Source organism: Pongo abelii, chromosome 17 (genome assembly GCF_028885655.2).
Source record: "Pongo abelii isolate AG06213 chromosome 17, NHGRI_mPonAbe1-v2.0_pri, whole genome shotgun sequence".
Taxonomy (NCBI): domain Eukaryota; kingdom Metazoa; phylum Chordata; class Mammalia; order Primates; family Hominidae; genus Pongo; species Pongo abelii.
Window position 1 is genome coordinate 74,305,149 of NC_072002.2, and position 18,336 is coordinate 74,323,484.

The 18,336-nt window shown below is 45.2% G+C and overlaps 1 protein-coding gene across 8 annotated transcripts in view; it reads right to left on the reverse strand.

The window, feature by feature from the left end:
• CCBE1 (collagen and calcium binding EGF domains 1) overlaps window positions 1-18,336 on the reverse strand; it is a 262,780-nt gene that overhangs the window by 19,546 nt on the left and 224,898 nt on the right. For all 8 annotated transcript variants that reach the window (XM_054538032.2, XM_063716921.1, XM_024236078.3 and 5 more), the window contains 2 exons: window positions 16,545-16,697; window positions 4,603-4,703 (listed from right to left, as the gene is read on the reverse strand). In XM_054538032.2, coding sequence (XP_054394007.1) covers window positions 4,603-4,703; window positions 16,545-16,697 — 254 coding nt within the window. The remainder of the gene's footprint in view (window positions 1-4,602; window positions 4,704-16,544; window positions 16,698-18,336) is intronic.

The following is an 18,336-nucleotide window of genomic DNA, read 5'->3' on the forward strand; positions in this document are numbered from 1 at the left end:
AAGCACTTTGTAAAAAGTGCTAATAAATAATATTTTTACTTGCTAAACATTTGTAGAGCTCTTTCTAGATGGATGGCACTCAGTCCTTTGTAAATATTCACATTTGATTATCATAAAATCCTTAGGCAGTAGGAATTAACGTTGTCCTTTTTTAAAAGTAGAACTGAGGCACAGAGAGGTTAGGTAACTTACCGAGAGTCGCACAGCCAGCAAATGGTGGGTCTAGAATTTAAACTTAGCCATTCTGCTTCCAGAATCTGTGCTCCTAACCACTAAACCAAGCGGCAACCTAGAGTCACTTTTTAAATTTTGTCTTGAGAAAGAGTCTCACTCTGTCACCCAGGCTGGAGTGCAGTGGCGCAGTCTCAGTTCGCTACAACCTCCACCTCCCAGGTTCAAGTGATTCTCCTGCCTCAGCCTCCTGAGTAGCTGAGATTACAGGCTCCCGCCACCACACCCCAACTAATTTTTGTATTTTTAGTAGAGATGGGGTTTCACTATGTTGGCCAGACTGGTCTGTAACTCTTGACCTCAAGTGATCCGCCCGCCTTGGCTTCCCAAAGTACTGGGATTACAGGCATGAGCCACTGCGCCCGGCCTACAGTCAGTTTAATATGGATTCCCAATAATCCTGGGAAGACTCATTTTATAGAGTAGCAGAGGAAACCACACATTATTGAGAAGCCATATAACCACCTGAGGCAAAGGTGGTACTAGATCGAGCAGGTGCAGCCATCGGGTTGCAAATCTACTCACTTGAAATCTTAGGGGTCTCTAAATTCTCAGGCCTGACTGTTGGCCCTACTTCATTTGGCCATTGTTTGCTGATTTAACACTGTTGGCATGGTTTCCCCATAAGACAGTAAGTTTATTTCAGGCAGAATCCTCTCCATAGTGTTTTGTATTTCCCCATTTCCGAGCCCACAGTAGGTGCTCAACGAGCACTTCCTGAATCATTATCCACACTTCCCTCAACTGCTCAACGTGGGGAGAGTCGTTGGTTTAAGAGTAGAGAGAGACATTCTCAACTCCCCAGGCAGCCACCCAGGGAGGCCGAGCACACCAGTCAACCCAGGACAGGCTGAGTGCAGGCTTGAGTGCCAGGCCTCTCTTTCTAGAGTCTCCCTTCCCAGGGAACTCTCTGCAGCAATTTCACTCTCAAATCCAATAGTCCCTGCTGCCAGAACACAGGCAACTTAAAAAAAAAAAAAAAATGGACAGGAGAGTTGGCTCTGAATTTTAAGCGCTCTCGCGGGACAGACCCATCTAAAAGTTAAATGACAGGCATCAAATCTATCCCCACACTCTCCCTTTCTCACCACATCACTTGTTTTCTTCCCACACCACAGAAGAAGTGTGGAGGTGGAGGCACTGAGGTCTATACACCATTTAAAAACATGTTTTTGTTGCAAAATAAAGCAAAGAACCTGGAAACCTCACAACACAAATATATAACTTAGCAAATGTTATAAAGCAAGCACCTCTTTAGTTGCAGCAAACCACCATGGCACACGTTTACCTATGTAACAAACCCGCCCATCCTGCACCTGTGCCCCAGAACTTAAAAATAAAAAAAATAAGCACTCTTTTAAAGAACTCCCAAATCAATCAACAGAACTTTGCCAGCTACCCCAGACCCCCTCCTTCCATGTGCCCCATCCCAATCAGTCTCCTCTCTTCTCCAACAAGTCACCACTTTCCTTTTATAGTAATAACTTCCTATGTTTTAAAAAATAATGTATCACCCAACTGTGCATAGCTAAATATTATGGTTTAGTGTTGTTCATTTAAAAAGTGGTAGGTCCTTTAAGCTTCCTGTTGTCTGCAGACTGCCAGAACCCAGGGCATTTAACCTGTCACGTTTCCCACGGTTGGAATGTTGCCGACTGGATGTCTATGGTGCTGTTCAAGGTGTTTAAACACCATTTTATGCTGTGGGGTTGGCCATGGTCTAGGACTGCTGGCATCTCCTTCTTGGCTAATGTTTATTTGGGCAGATGTCCATGTTCTTTTGTGAACAAATGGCATTAGCAGCAACAAGATGACATTAAAAACCAACTGACGGCCAGGCACGGTGGCTCACACCTGTAATCCCAGGACTTTGGGAGGCCGAGGCGGGTGGATCATGAGGTCAGGAGTTCAAGACCATCCTGGCCAACATGGTGAAACCCCGTCTCTACTAAAAATACAAAAAAATTAGCCTGGCATGGTGGCGGGCACCTGTAATCCCAGCTACCTGGGAGGCTGAGGCAGAGAATTGCTTGAACCCAGGAGGTGGAGGTTGTAGTGAGCCGAAATCGCACCACTGCCCTTCAGCCTGGGCGACAGAGCAAGACTCCGTCTCCAAAACAAAAACAACAACAACAAAAACCCAACTGACAATCCAAACACTGGCACAGGAGTAGAAATGAAAGGACCTAGGTTTTAGGCCTGCCCTCTTGGACAGTTATTGCACCTTAGACCGTCAGTATCTTTTCCACAGGGTCATGGTGCTAATTAAACGTGATTCTGGATATAATGCTTTCTGGGCTGTAGAATGCAAGACATTCTAATAGGAACCTTTAGAAATGAATTGTTCCTCATAACATTCCTTGAAAGTCTGCATTAGCTTGGGATTGCCACAATGCATTTGCAGAAAGATTTTGGTATAAGGTAGAACGATTCTAGTCCAACTCAATTGCATAAGAGTTACTGGAGTATTAAGATGACCTTGTGGATTTGTATGTAGCTCTCCAGCAGGGTCTTTGAGAGTGACAAGTATTTCAATGCAAGTTTCTCCACTTCTTTATTTTTATGCATCACAAAAAACATGGCAAGGAGGTTAAGGGAAAACCACACGTTGATTTAGCAACTGAATTTCTGAATAACTTGCGCTATTTAGCCCCCCGTTCCTAAAGACCATCCTTGCTGGAAATAAATTCCCTCAGGCACATAGATTATTTCCAGGGAAGGAAAGTAGGGGAGCTTTATGCCTTGAGAGGTACATCTGGAGATACTGATCAACTGCCTGCCCCAAGCCCTTCCAGCTTATGAAACGCAAACTTACTTCTTCCTCGAACCCTTCTCTGGGTTTGTTCAATACAATTAACATCAACCTAAGCTCAAGCTGGGGATATCTGTGTTGGATGTATTTATTTATGTCTCTGTGTTTATAGTGATAGACAAGGTTTTCTGCCTAGTCTTCCTATTAGGATCATAAGCTATTTAGGGTTAAATCTGTTATATTCATAATTATCCATCAGATATATATATGTTTCTGTTAAGCAGATCACGTCGTCAATGTCGTAAAAAAGGCCTGCAAACCATTTCTCTTCTCAGCCTGTTGATTTACTGAACTGGTAGCTGTGGTTTTCATTAGGGGCTGGCTGCATGTTTGTTGAACATGGGAAAGAGATACCATCTCAGGCTTACTCTCAAGCCCTTTAGAATCACTGGATGCCAAAGTTCAACAGGGCAGATACAACTCTCTGACGTGCTAAGAGCCTTGACTGGAAGTCGTTAAACAAACAAACCAAGAAGATGTTTTATCAGTGTAAGGGTGATTTCTGAGTCCCTGACAAACTAGCAAATTAAGCAGTCTTAGGTAGAATAAATACTGTTTATCTGGGTCCAGGACAGTTGTTTAAGAAGTCAGATTGCCAGATCCATCCTGGGGCATTACTCACAGCGGAATGATGTTACTAGAAATCTGTTACACCGTCAGGCATTTGGACAGCCTTTTATAAAGTGCATTATTCCTCATCCTTGGTGACACGAAGTACCTATAGGGCTGCTTTTCTAGGTGTAGGGAACTCAGAAAGGGCACAGGCTATAATTTTTAAAAGTGAAAAAGAAAGCTGCTGCAAAAATTCCTCACCAGCTTATGGCAGTTTATAAAGACAATATTCTCCATAAATAATGTACAGATCTTAGATAAAATAGAATTACATAGGCACATGTATTCCCTAAGGCACATAGATTATTTCCATAATCTATGGACTTTCCGAGAACATGTCTGGAAATTTGTTTTGAGTTGGAGTTTCACTCTTGTTGCCCAGGCTGGAGTGCAATGGAATGGTCTCAGCTCACTGCAACCTCTGCCTCCCAGGTTCAAGCAACTCTCCTGCCTCAGCCTGCCAAGTAGCTGGGATTACAGGTGCCCACCACCATGCCCAGCTAATTTTTGTAATTTTGTATTTTTTAGTAGAGATGGGGTTTAACCATGTTACCTAGGCTGGTCTTGAACTCCTGACCTCAGGTGATCCACCTGCCTCAGCCTCTCAAAGTGCTGGGATTACAGGCGTGAGTCACTGCACCCGGCTGGAAATGTATTTTATGAGAAGTTGCAATAGCTGTAGCTCACCCTCTCTATGGCTTTGCCACGTGTCCCCATTTTAATAATTGCCTCTGCAATCCCTTGCCATCATTGTGTCCTGATGCCCTTTGGATGGCTCTGAGGGTGGGCAAAGCATCCCAAGTCCATCCAAACCTCACTGGCATCAACTGCGTGAATGCTCAATGTGGATATTTTCTTGTCATTTGTAAATATCCTTCCACCTGGCCTTGGCCAAGCCCTCCTTCCATCAGGCATCATCGTTCCCACCCCAGTGGCACCCCACGTACCTTTTGCTTCAGCTGCAGCACGGTCTGCTTCATCTGGTAGAACTCCTTGCACGTGGCACAGCAAGTTCCGGCTTTCACCGCGTTCTCAGACTTCTCATGGCCTGAGAAAGGAGATAGGCTCAGTCCTGTCTGGGAGGCTGGATGCAAGCCAGACCCAGAGAGACAGCATCGGGAAGGGCGGTCCCAGGGACAGAGTAGCTGACAGCGGGACATGCGAGGGCTCAACTGTGGGTGATTTTACAGCTCTCAGGTCCTGCCAGCAAGCCCCAGGGTCAGGGAAGAGGGGAGCACAGAGGGAGAGGGGCCCTGCTAGAAGTTGAGCTCAGCTGTTCCTATTTAGACGTGCCAGGAAGACCCTGATCTTCCTTTCATGTGTGAAAATGCGTATCATGGCCCTTTTATCAGTGCTTTTCCAGAAGGCAGGCTCTATAAATCTGACATGATTTATACTCCCCTTAAAGGGCTAATGTTCACACACTGTAAATATTCCCCAAGTGCACGCACTGGGCCTCAAAGCTGCCTTTATCACCTCGGCTAATCCCATTCTTCAAAGGGAGCACAGCAGTGGGCCGGGAGCTGACCTCACTGACGCGTGAGGCCAGGATGGGAAATGCCCCAGACACTTCGCCACCCTATCTGGGGCCATTCAGGACAGCAATGGAAAGGCAGTCGGGCCCATCTACTGCAAAGGGTCCCAAAGCCCTGCTGTAGAACATTAGGTGCTCCATGGGCTTTTTGTAAAAGCATTCTTTGCTAGAGGAAAACTGGGTGAAGTAAATGGTGATCTGGCCAAGAATACAAACAGCTCTCTTCTTCCTGGCACTGGAATGGCCTACTTAAGCCTGTATGCTGGGGAGACCAGACACCTGAGTCACCTTGCTGCTGAGGACCTTGCACAGACTGCCAAGGTCTGTGCCAAAGGTGGCAGCAGTGTGGGCTGAAAGTGCTAGGTTGAGGATGTTTTGTTTGGGCAGGCAGGACAGTCTGACACCCAGGGAAGCATAAAGTCTCCTCGCTTAGCAGCCCTTTGGCGTCGGGCCAGGTTTGCTCTTTGTGTGACATAATAACCGCGACTATCTAGAACACAGACTGGGGAAGTCGGGTAATGCATGACCATCTCTTGTGCTTCCTGGCCTGTATACTTTGCTTCTTACTGTTCCTCTCTTCTGCAAAGCCCTCTGTTCCATCTCCACTTGTTGAATCCCACCAAGACGCAGGTCAAATGTTCCATGAAGCCTACTCTCTACCTACGGAAGTCTGAAAATCAGGCAGCATTTACTGTGTGTCCCTCCCACTCACAGGCCAGTCGTCTAGGCTTCCCTGGAGAGCGTCTCTTAGGGTGCATGCCACAATGTAAGCTGCCTAAGAACCAGGCTCACTTCTTGGTATCTCACATAATGGATGCTCAAAAAATCTTTGGGAAATGGATTGTTACAGGTTGAATTGTGTCCTGTTTGCCAATTTATGGGAAGTCCTGATTCCCAGTGCTTTAGAATGTGACTTTATTTGGAAACAGGATCACTTCAGATAAAATTAGTTAAGATGAAGTTACACTGGAGTAGGGTGGGATCCTAGTCCAATATGATTGGTGTCTTTATACAAAGGGGAAACTTGTGCACAGGAAGAATGCTATGTGAAGATGAAGGCAGAGGTGAGAGGCAGTGGAAGCCAAGGAACACCAGAAATTGCCCGCTGATGACCAGATGCTGGGGAAAGGCATGGAATGGATTGTCCTGCACAGCTGTTAGAAGAAACCAACCCTGCTGACATCTCAGACTTCTAACCTCAGACCAGAGACAAATTTCTGTTTAAGCCACTTAATTCGTGGCATTTTGCTATGGCAACCCTAGGAAACAGACACTTGAATGGGTGGAGGGAATGATGGGCATGAGGGCAGCCCACATGCAGGCAAAACTTCCTTACACAGCCCGACTGCCCAGTCCTCTCCCTGGTGACATATGCAGTGACCAGGGCTTCTGCCCTTTGGGAGGCGAGCAGGCCCAGAGGCAATCTGGCAGCTGATCTCTCAGACTGTGCACCTTCAGCACAGCAGCAGGCAGTTTCAGAGCTTACCTGCTGCACTGCCATCCCTGCACCATGGGAGACCTGGGGCTGGCAGCACCCGAGCTAGGTACACATTTCTCAAGTCAGCAGGTTGACACAAATGACGCCATGCTGTGTAGTTGAGTTTCCACAAGTGACAGTGTAATTGTTGAATATACAGGGTCAACCTAGCTCTTTAGGCAGGTTTTGAATGTGTCATCGGAGAAAAACACCTGAACCTCTGCAAAAGTGGCAGTTTTTTAAAATCCACTTCATGTGTAACCAACATTAACAGGGCCATCTTGTTAATGACTGCTTTCTAGGCGAATTCCCATAGCTTCCTCACCTGTACTCCCTTCAATTGGCACACTGGAGGGGTGGTTTTGACTCACTGCAGCTGTGTGATAATGAGCTGAGCAGTAAGGGGGAATAGGGAAGGGCTTGTATCAGAGATGGTGGAGTGAACTGATTACCAGCACAAACTTGAGTCCCACTGTTCTGGGTGCAGGTCCCATCTCTGTCACTGAATAGGCTCAGCGACCTTGGGCAGGTTACTTGGCCTCCACAAACCCCACGTGCCTCAACCATAGCCCTGGAATTACAATTCCCACCACATGTGGCTGCTCTGATGACTGGGCAAGGTAATGCACGGAAAGCCCTCAGCACAGAGCTTGGTTGTAGGTAGATGGGAGGGGATGCCTAGCAGTTTTCAGGCCCACCAAACCCCTTAAATTTCCTTTGCCTGATAATCCCAGAACCCTAGAATAACAGTATGAACATGAATAACAAAATGAGGGAACTGAGGCCTGGCGACTTCCTGAAGGTCACCTAGCAAGTATCTTGAGGTGGGTTTAGAATGGAGTTGTCCTGAAATTAAGTCCAATACCTTTTCCACGAATCAGATGGTTTCCTTTGGGTTTTTTACCCCTGTTCAATGTACCAATTTATAATCCTATGAAGCTTGAATACTCCTGAGAACCAGAATTATTTAGCTCAATCTCCAACAGAGTAAGGCAGGCAAATTTCCATGCAATAATATACTTAGTGGTAAAGGCCTGACACCTTAACTTTGGTTGTGCTGACTGCAGGAAATGGTGGGCTCTTGCATGAAAAGATGACCCAGGCTCCAGGTTTATTATGTTAATACCTAAGGACAGATGAATGACATCCATCTTTCCCAACTAGTCTTTCATCCATTCCGTCTCATCTACTGGTCGATTTATACAATACCATCATCAATCTAGTCTGTCCGTCAATCCATCCATCCATCCATCCATTCATCCATCCATCCATCCATCCATCCATCCATCCATCCTTCCATCCATCTTCCCGTCCATTCCATCTTCCTAACCACTTAACCATCCGTCCATCCATCCATCCAACCTTTCCTTCCTCCTATCCATCTATGGAGCATCTGCTGTTAGCCAGGTCCTGTCTCAGGCACTGAGAATGCAAAATAAGTGAGGATATCTGTTTAACAATTTTCAATTCATCTTTAAGAATCTAGCCCTGTTGGCAGAGCTGGGCCGCCATGAACAAAAGTTAAAAGCTCATGTTTCTGTCCACTTTTACTTTTACATACTCAGTTAAATTTTCCAAGTGTTAATGTGATTAAGCAATTCGACAGCTTCATGATAAGATAAACCTCTTTACCAGATTCTCAGCTATTTCATTTAGATCATGGAATGTTAGAACATATCTTTAGTTCAATCTCTTTTGCAGATAAGGAGAGTGAGATCCAGAGAGAGAAAGTAACTTGCCTTAGGTCTTTCAGATTGCTGTGTGAAGAGACCACGAACTCAACTGGGTCCCAACTGGCCATTTTGGAGGGGTGGGTGCACGCAGTGAGCCTGCTATTGGGAATACTGTTGAGAACACCTGAGAGCTACCTGCCAGCCAGGCTCCAGGGCAGAAGCTCTGCGGAGTGACCTGTTACATGCAAATTCCTGGGCTGTTTTCTGTTCCTTTGTGGAATTGTTAGAACACAGAGAACCAAGATTAACATTATCCAGAAAACTTGAAGCTCCTCTGACGCAGAAGTACAAAGCATGGTAGTAAGGACAGTAGGCGCTGGTGGAGTTACACGATCAGAACTTGAATACTGATGCTGCTAACTAGTACCTTTTAAATTGGACTAGTCATGGTTTCTGTGAATGCCCATTCTTTGAACGGTAAAAAGGTAACAGCACCTATCACTTGGAGCTGCTACGAGGAGCCAGTGATAAGATACGTAGGTTCCCAGAACAGTGCCCAGCTTATGTTAAGAGCTCTATTCACAGTACTCATTTTTATGTTATTTATTGTCGGTACTACTATGATTCAGTTCTCTACAAAATTAGATATGTGGGGTTGGGACCTTACATCACCCTTTCAATAGAGGTTTCAAGGGTTTAAAGATAAACAAGGACTCATACCTTTTGTATATGTAGACATGGAACATAAAACCTACTCTGATGAGGGGTTCACATCCACCTTGTAATTTGTCTACAATAATGTCAACATGGAGCTACAAATAATCTTATGTATGCTACATTAACAGTTTATTTAGAAATTGGGGTAGATATCGCTGCATGTTTTCAATCCTCTCAACTAATGCTCTGGTCACACTTCTGGGAAAAGCCTAGGATGGTATCACTTAACATCTTTTCTTCAACTTGTTCAGATCTTAAAGGTGCAATATTATTGATTAGCCACATGGGGGCATGAAGCTCTAATTTTTCCTGAAGTTGACCAGGACGTCTATCCTAAGCATTAGAAGTTGTAATGCCTTAGATATCTTAGAAAAACCAAACAATGTTCCCGAAATATTTTATATGGGCAGTGCTAGAAGTGAACAAAGCATGTTTGTGTTTAAAAGTTGATCGTGCAGATTTGTGTTCTGGCTGTAATATCCAACCCCGGAGGCACATTACAATCACCTGGGGGGCTTTTAAAATATGAATTCTGCTGCACACCACCCGTCTGGGGATGGCAAGGCAACAGTATCAGCATTTTTAAAAAAGCTCCCCAGGTAATTGCAAGGTTGAGAACCGCTGATCTATGGATTAGTGGAGCTTGAAAGTAATATGAAACACCTGGCCATCTGACACGGACCTGTAATAAGTGATACCAGGGGTTACAGTCATGTTATCAGAAAATAAACAAAAGTTGAAAAATAAAGACTGGCAAGCTAATTACTATGGAGCCAACATTTCCTTAATTTGTCTCCCTATTGAGGCTACAGACTCCCTGGGGTGACTAAACTGGCTCCGGCTACATATTTTCAAAGAGAAAATCAAAGTGACTGAATGTCCATTAGCCAGACGGCTTGTCTCACTGAGCCCGGAGCCAGTGGATTGCAACCTCTCAAGCCTCAGAGGCAGTCCTGGGGCCACCCTCCCTTCTCTCCCCCTGGATTCCTAACAACCAGCTGAGGTTGTGTTTGATTTCAAATTCCTCTGATTGTAACAATACAGGCATTAGATAATGCAAAGTTAAAAAGGAAAACCGAGGAGGAAGAGATGATTTCAGATCACATGTGGTTATACTCAATAATCACTCAGTTCATAAAAAAAATGACCACAACGAAATATTGAGCTTACTAATTAGTCCAAAACAGATGAAAATGCTTATCGGCTTCTGATGTTCTGGGATGTGGGACTCTTTTGGCTTCTGACATTTCTTATTGCTGAATTGAATGTTTGGATGTGTAATAATTCATCTTTTAGATATTTTGAGGAAAGTCCTCTGCTTAAAAGGTGTTGAGGCTGGGCATGTTTCTTAGATGGAGGACTAAGAAATGAGGTGTGGGCCAGGAGCTGTGGCTCACGTCTATAATCCCAGCACATTGGGAGGTCAAGGCAGGTGGATCACCTGAGATCGGGAGTTCGAGACCAGCCTGGCCAAGACGATGAATCCCCATCTCTACTAAAAATACAAAAATTTTTAGCCGGCCATGGTGGCGCACATCTATAATCCCAGCTACTTGGGAGGCTGGGGGATGGGAATCGCTTGAACCTGGGAGGCAGAGGTTGCAGTGAGCGGAGATTGCGCCACTGCACTCCAGCCTGGGCGACAGAGGGAGACTCTGTCTCAAAAATAAATAAATAAATAAATAAATAAATAAATAAATAAAATAAAAATAAAAATAAATAAAAAATGAGGCCTGCACATGGAATCACAGGGCTTGTATCACTTATGCTAAATCACACCAAATTATGAAAAATATCTGAAAGGGTGAAAGGGTCTTCAAAGCTCATGTAGTTCAACCTTCTCATTTACAGATAAGGCAACTGAGGCCCAGAGACCTGCTCATTGTTGCTCAGTTAATACTGAACCAACTTTGGTTCTGTATTACTTCAAACTCCCAAGCCTAGGAACTTTCCACTGCATCACAGCTGTTAAAGAAATGATCCCCTTCCCCGCCACCACTGGCCCTTGCTGGGCCACACTGCTGAAGAGTGGAGGCACTTTTTTTTTTTTTTTTTTTTGCCAGAACCATCAAAGCCAGCCCCTACTTTCCCAGCAGTCCAATCTCTTGAATTATGACTTTAATGTTCAGGGCATACAATAGCCTATCCTTTCTCATAATTTTAATTATGTGTATGAATTGCTTCCCTCTACCCTTCTCTCTACCCTTGAGTTTCTACTCTCAAATATTCCTGGTTACTGGTGTTTGAATTTTGTTTTACTAAAATATAAAATCAAATGCTAGTCCTCTGTGCATAGGTGATAAATTCAGTAGAGCCAAATTACTGAAAATACTGCAGAAGAGTACTGCTGGGGAGCACCCTTAGTGGAGTCATATCAGGTTTCCCTTTTAAAGACTATTTGCAATTGCTGTATTTGGGGAAGGATGTCAACGCAAGAGAAAGAGGAGAGAATTCCCAGCCAAATGAAAACTTTTTTTTTTTTGAGACGGAGTTTCGCCCTTGTTGCCTAGGCCAAGTGCAATGGTGTGATCTCGGCTCACTGCAACCTCCGCCTCCTGGGTTCAAGCGATTCTCCTGCCTTAGCCTCCCGAGTAGCTGGGATTACAGGCGCCTGCCACCACGCCCAGCTAATTTTTTGTATTTTTAGTAGAGATGGGGTTTCACCATGTCGGCCAGGCTGGTCTTGAACTCCTGACCTCAGGTGTTCCGCCCACCTCAGCCTCCCAAAGTGCTGGGATTACAGGCCTGAGCTACCATCCCCGGCTGCCAAGTGTCATCTTTTGCAATGAGTTTTGTATTACAGTAAGGCTCAATGATATAACCAGCAGAATGCTCTTGATTAAACAGGTCATCCCTAATTATAGTCACCTGTAACTGTCTCTCAACATGGCAGAATGGAAGGTACTATCCTACTTCCATTCATCAGATGCCATGCACTCTACAGAAAATCACTCCTCTTTGGACTCCGGCTGCTTCATCTGCTGATATCAACATCCTTGCCTGAAAGTTGACCAGATGGCTTATCGTTTGGCCCCAGAGCTAAGATCTTTGATGCTAAGTTGATATTTTCCAAACTGTTTTTCAGGGTACCATCACTTGTGATATGTTCGTAGGTTTCTTAATAATTTTGGGTTTAATCAAAGTTTTTTTTTTTTTTTGACAGAGTGGAGTACAGTGGTGCAATTATAACTCACTGCAGCTTCAACCCCCTGAGTTCAAGTGATCCTCCCACCTCAGCCTCCTGAGTAGCTGGGACTACAGGCATGTACCACCATGCTCAGCTAATTTTAAAAAAATTTTTAGTAGAGATGGGGTCTCACTATGTTGCCCAGGCTGGTCTCGAACTCTTGGGCTCAAATGATCCTCCCACCTTGGCCTCCCAAAGTGCTGAGATTACAGGTTCGAGCCATCACACCTGACCTAATTTTTTTTTTTTTTAATGGCAGTCTCTCTGGGCTTTTAGTGCATTCTAATTGTGAACCCTTAGGAAGTGGGTGCAGTGATGCACACTCCTCCAAACACCTGAACACAGGACCTTAAGAAAGATATGCTTATTGACAGCTCACAAGAATCCACAGGTCGGCACAACATCATGTGGAGAAATACTGCAGTAAGCGGTGGAGATACAATATGTCTTTAACGCAGATAATACTAGAGAATGTACCAAAAACATTGTAAAATAGATCCTCTAATATTACTACTGCTCAGATATTTTTACTGAATTCTTAGCCACAGAGGTCACACTGGTCATCAACTAAAAATAATTCTTGATTTCTTGTACTTATCTGAAACTTTACTTGAAAAATATTTAAGGAGTACATTTCATTTCTCAGGGAAGGAAAGAGGTGCATGTGGTCCCAGTGCTGACTTAGCAACAGACTGCTAATTTCTGGGACCTTCCTTTTCCTTCCCCCTTTCCCACCCTAGCCTGCCCCCAGCCCTTGCTGGGCCCACACTGCTGAAGGTTGGAGGCACAGGTGACTGTCTCTCACCAGGGCAGACCTTGTCACTGCACTCTGACCCACAGCAATCGTAGCTCACTGCAGCCTAGACCTCCTGGGTTCAAGTGATCCTCCCACCTCAGCCTCCTGAGTAGCTGGGACTCCAGACATGTGCCACCATTCCCAGCTAACTTTTTTGATTTTCTCTGACTTAGAGCCACCGCCAGGCCACCACAACACAGCAGGGCCATACACAGGGCTTGCTGCCTTGGGGACTGAAGAGGAATGTGGGTGGAGGATCTAGGAATTACTGCAGGAGGTGGAGGCTATCTGAGACCAAAGCACAAATAAACTCAGCATTTAAAATCTGATACCAGTCTCTGGAAATTCCATCCCACTTCTCTGGTCATTGCTAGTGATGGTTGGTCTCCCCGCAGGCCACTCTCCCTCAGCAGGTAGGAACTCCTTGTGGGCGGGGCCAGGTCCTATTATTTCTATATCCTAACATCGAATCTCAACCTGACCCTCAGCAGTATTGCGTTTGTTATTGGGGTTCCTGGTGGTTGTGCTCAAGCATAAGCCTTGGTTGCTGGAGGCTGCCCTTCATGAGCATATAAGTGGGATTTCACCTGTAGATAAATGTGAGGCAAAGAGACAATGGACTTGCCAGGCTGGGCTGCCCATAACGCATGGGCTACCTGGCTCAGAGCATAGCTGAAAATCCAATTCCCAAAATGAAAAATTAGAAAGCTGCTTTCTTGTGACTGATTCTCAAGCAGGCCCCACACATTCATAGATCAGTGGCTAAATAGCTGCACCCTGTTTTTCAGTGAGATTCTTGTTTTCAGTAAAGGACATCATCGAGGAGGTAAGTTGCACTTGCCTGCCCCTCCCCCAATGTCTCCACCATGGGAGAAAACTCAGTGATTTTAATTTGGAATTTAAAAAGTAGTCAGGGCACGGTGGCTCATGCCTGTAATCCCAGCACTGTGGGATGCCCAGAGGCCGGCGGATCACCTGAGGTCAAGGAGTTTGAGACCAGCCTGGCCAACATGGTGAAACTACTAAAAATACAAAAATTAGCAGGGCGTGGTAGCAGGCACCTGTAATCCCAGATACTTGGGAGGCTGAGGCAGGAGAGCCCCTTGAACCCGGGAGGCCGAGTTTGCAGTGAGCTGAGATTGCACCACTGCACTCCAGCACTCCAGCCTGGGTGACAGAGCAAGACTCTGTCTCCAAAAAAAAAAAAAAAAAAGTGGTCTATAAATGTTACTTTTCTCCAGTCAACCTGTATGATCAACAAGCCCGTTTCCTCTGCCCTATGAACACCCCTGGGCAGGCACATGCCACATACTTCAGGCTTTAAGAAGTGTCACCAAGTCCTCCAATTCACTCAAATCATTCAAATCGCCCAATCCTAAGCTGGCTCCAAAGACTTATTTTGCATTTACTTCCGACATATGGCAGCTTCCTCCTGACTCAGCCCAGTAGCTCGTCAGAATTTCACTTCGTAGTTCTCCCTTGCGAGGCAGCGGAAGCTCGTCCTCAGCTGTTTGCTGTCCTCAGCTGATGGCTGCTGCCTTCCAGCCCTTTTTGAAGCTTGGGCTACACCCAAGAATCACCACCTCCTGAGTGCCCAAACAGCTCTGGTTTTTTCATCTCTGCATTTCTGGCTATGGGTGATTTGTCCTAGGAACCCCCAAGGAAGGTTCAGTCCCAGCCAACCTCTCCCCACAGAGCTCCAGCCACCTTCCCTTCCCGAGGTAAGTAGAGAAGAGCTAAGCCCTAGGCTTGGGGAAAAGGACAGCAGCTTCCTGGGCTACAAGTTGTGGGTAAAGGAGGTGGTGGCTGTGTGGCACCAGCCTCAGGCCCTCTAAGTGGCTGAGGGCTTTCTCCCCAGGGAACTGGTCCTGCCAGCCATTTTCAATGGAGTCCATTTTGCTTCAAAGTTCACCCTGGCTAGAAAGGCCCTTGACATTTAGGCTAAAATCCTACATTTTCAGGGCTAGGGTGGCACTGACAACTTGGCAGAGGGACCAGAGCTGCTTCACACATGCATGTGGTGGTATTTTGATGATCAAGGCATTGCCTGAAGCATTGATATTAGTTTAGGGGCTCTCTTTCTCCTTTCTCTTTCTTCCTCTCTCTCTCCTCTTCCCCCATCCCTCCCCTTTTCCTCTCTGCCTCGTTCTTCTTTTTTCCTCCGAACTCAAATAAGGAAATAACCCGAACTTTAGGCTGATCATATGTTTGAGTGACCAGACATCTCAGTTGAATGTCGCTGACGTAATGTAAATCAGATTCTCAGCTCTGTGCTAAAGGCCCAGCTTTTAGAAATTTTCCAACTGCCTGTGGACTGATACTTCTGTGAAACACAAAGATGAACCACTACAAAAATAAGATGTAAAATACAAGCATAAATTTTTGGATTTAAACAAAATTCCTCTGTCAGATTGATATAAAAATTTTTAAACACTCTCAATTTTTGTTTTTATCCAATTGTGAGTCTTGCCTGTCCCTAGACCATATTTTGAGTAGCATGGATACAGATTGTTTACCTTACATGGAGATGTTTCATATTTATATTTCAGCCCATTTTCTTTGGGAAAACACAGCGTTTCTGGCCTCTTCTCTGTTCATCTTAGTTTGTCTAAACACATATCTAAGCTCTACTGATTTCTCCAAGAGCACACAACTTCAGCTTGGTGGAGAGCTTCCTCCAGTACACACTAGCTTACAACCCTTGAGCTAATGGGCATCACTCTTATTCTTTCTCTTTAGAAGGAGTTTGAACTTATATTCTCTTCCCTAGGTCCCATTTACAATTCGTATATGTGCCCCTTCCTGCCCACTTGTCTGCTTGTCCTCTGAGGTACCTGATTGTGCTCTTAAGTGAATATATAAAAATGTATGTTATATATATTACATATAACTACATATATATAAAATACATGATATGGTTTAGCTGTGTCCCCACCCAAATCTCATCTTGAATTATAGCTCCCATAATCCCCATGTGTCATGGGAGGGACCTGGTGGGAGGTAACTGAATCATGGGGGCAGGTCTTTCCCATGCTGTTATCATGATAGTAAATAAGTCTCAGAGATCTGATGGTTTATCAATACAACAGGCAGTTCCCCTGCACATGATCTCTTGCCTGCCACCATGTAAGACGTGCCTTTGCTCCTCCTTTGCCTTCCACCGTGATTGTGAGGCCTCCCCAGCCATATGGAACTGTGAGTTTTTTAAACCTCTTTTTCTTTATAAATTACCCAGTCTTGGGTATGTCTTTATCAGCAGTGTGAGAATGAACTCATACAATAAATAATTATGTATAATTACATATAGGCACTTGGAAACTTTAGACATTAAACATAATGTGGCATACATTGTATATAAAATTATATAGCACAGAATTACATAAATATATTTATATATACAATTATATAATCATATCTATATAATATATAAACCCCCAAACTGGTTTTATATATATAATATATAAAAATATGTAATTAGGGAGATATTTAGACTTGTCCTACTTACCAGTGTCATTGGGATATTTGTCTCCCCTGGTACACGTCTTCCCATCATCTTCCTGGATGTAGCCTTCCCGACACTCGCAGCGGTAGCTGCCCAAGGTATTGATGCAGATGTGGGCACACAGCGTCCCATTGCTGCTGGCACACTCATCAATATCTGGTTTGAACCAAATGTAGAGAATACTGAGTTTCTGAGAATTCACTTCTAATACAACAGATGACATTGGGCTTTGCCTCTCTGTTAATAACAACAAAGGACACTTGGGCCCACCTTGATCAGAGAAGCCTGGAATAAAGTAGGGAGCTAGAAATGTGGGCCATCCATAAAAACAGCACTTTTGGCCAAGTGGCCATTGTTACAGGCTGATCAGTGATGGGGTTCCTGGCTGTGGCTCTGCCACTCCCAAGTCATGTGGCTTAGACTGCTAGCCTTCAGAGATCTCACTTACAGAACAATAACAATGAAGCCTGCCCTAAACACTTCATAGGGCTGCTTAGAAATGAAAATGAGATCACCAGTGGCAACGCTCAGAGAAGCAAACATTATGGAGATGATTTTTTGCAAGTGCCCTACTGTGCTGGGGATTTTTAAGTTTCCCTTTATGGTATAGGTTCCAAATAGCATGATGATGACCCACAGGTCACTTAGGAATGGCTCCTTCCCAGTTAAAAGCCATGATGGCACGTGGGAAAAGATACTTCTAATAAAAGAAAATAGTCATAATGGGTCTAATGGAAAGAGTCTTCCCCAGGAAATTTCTGCCTCATCAAGAACCCAGACAGACCCCTCATGAGCTGTGGAAATGAGCCATGGGACCATCAAACAAGTCCCCATGAAGAGCCCATGTTAACTATGCACATCATGGACTTGCTCCCCTGCTGCATGGTGGAAACAAAAACGTTTCCCACCATGAGGACAGTGGGAGGCCCAATTCCATTTCCTGTTCACTGGTTGAAGACAATGGGTAGCAGTGGGTGGGAACCGTGGCATGCAGCCCCAGACTGTGCACATGTGCTGGATAGACAGAGGCCAGCCCTGAACTTGAGGATGGCAACAACTTCCCAGCCACTCCCTGCACAAGCTGCCAGTGACTCAGTCCCTGTGTATGCTGAGGGGAGGATGGTCATCTGGATGATCCCCCGGCAGTACCGACTATGTCACTGTAGACCAGATGTTGCAGTTGCATCCTCCTCTGCAATTTCTCAGGCTCACTGCTTTTCCCCAGGTGTCCCTGCCCTAAACCTACATGTAATGCTGCCTGTACTGCCGAGAGAGAGAGAGAGAGAGAGAGAGAGAGAGAGAGATGCAGTTGAAATCAGAGATAGAAATAGAACTCTTAGTAGAAGGCAAGTTCTGCTGGTCCCCAAACCCCCAAACAAAAAGAAGAGGGGGCTGGGTGAGGTGGCTCATGCCTGTAATCCCAGCGCTTTGGGAGGCCAAGACAGGAAGCTGAGCCCAGGAGTTCCAGGCCAGCCTGAGCAACATAGTAAAATCCCATCTCTATAAAATATGAACAAAATTAGCTGGGTGTAGTGGCGCATGCCTGTAGCTCCAGCTACTCAGGAGGCTCAGGTGGGAGGATCACAGGAGCATGGGAGGTCGAGGTTGCAGTGAGCCATGATCACGCCACTGCACTCCAGCCTGGGCAACAGAGTGTAACCCTGTCTCAAAAATAAATGCATAAAGAATAGGGTACAGTAGCTGCTATGAACTGAAGTAAGAGCCTTGTGCCTGGGACCTGAGCCTCATAGAATGGCCTGTACCTCTCTCTGCAGGGGAGGCCAGAGATCCCTGC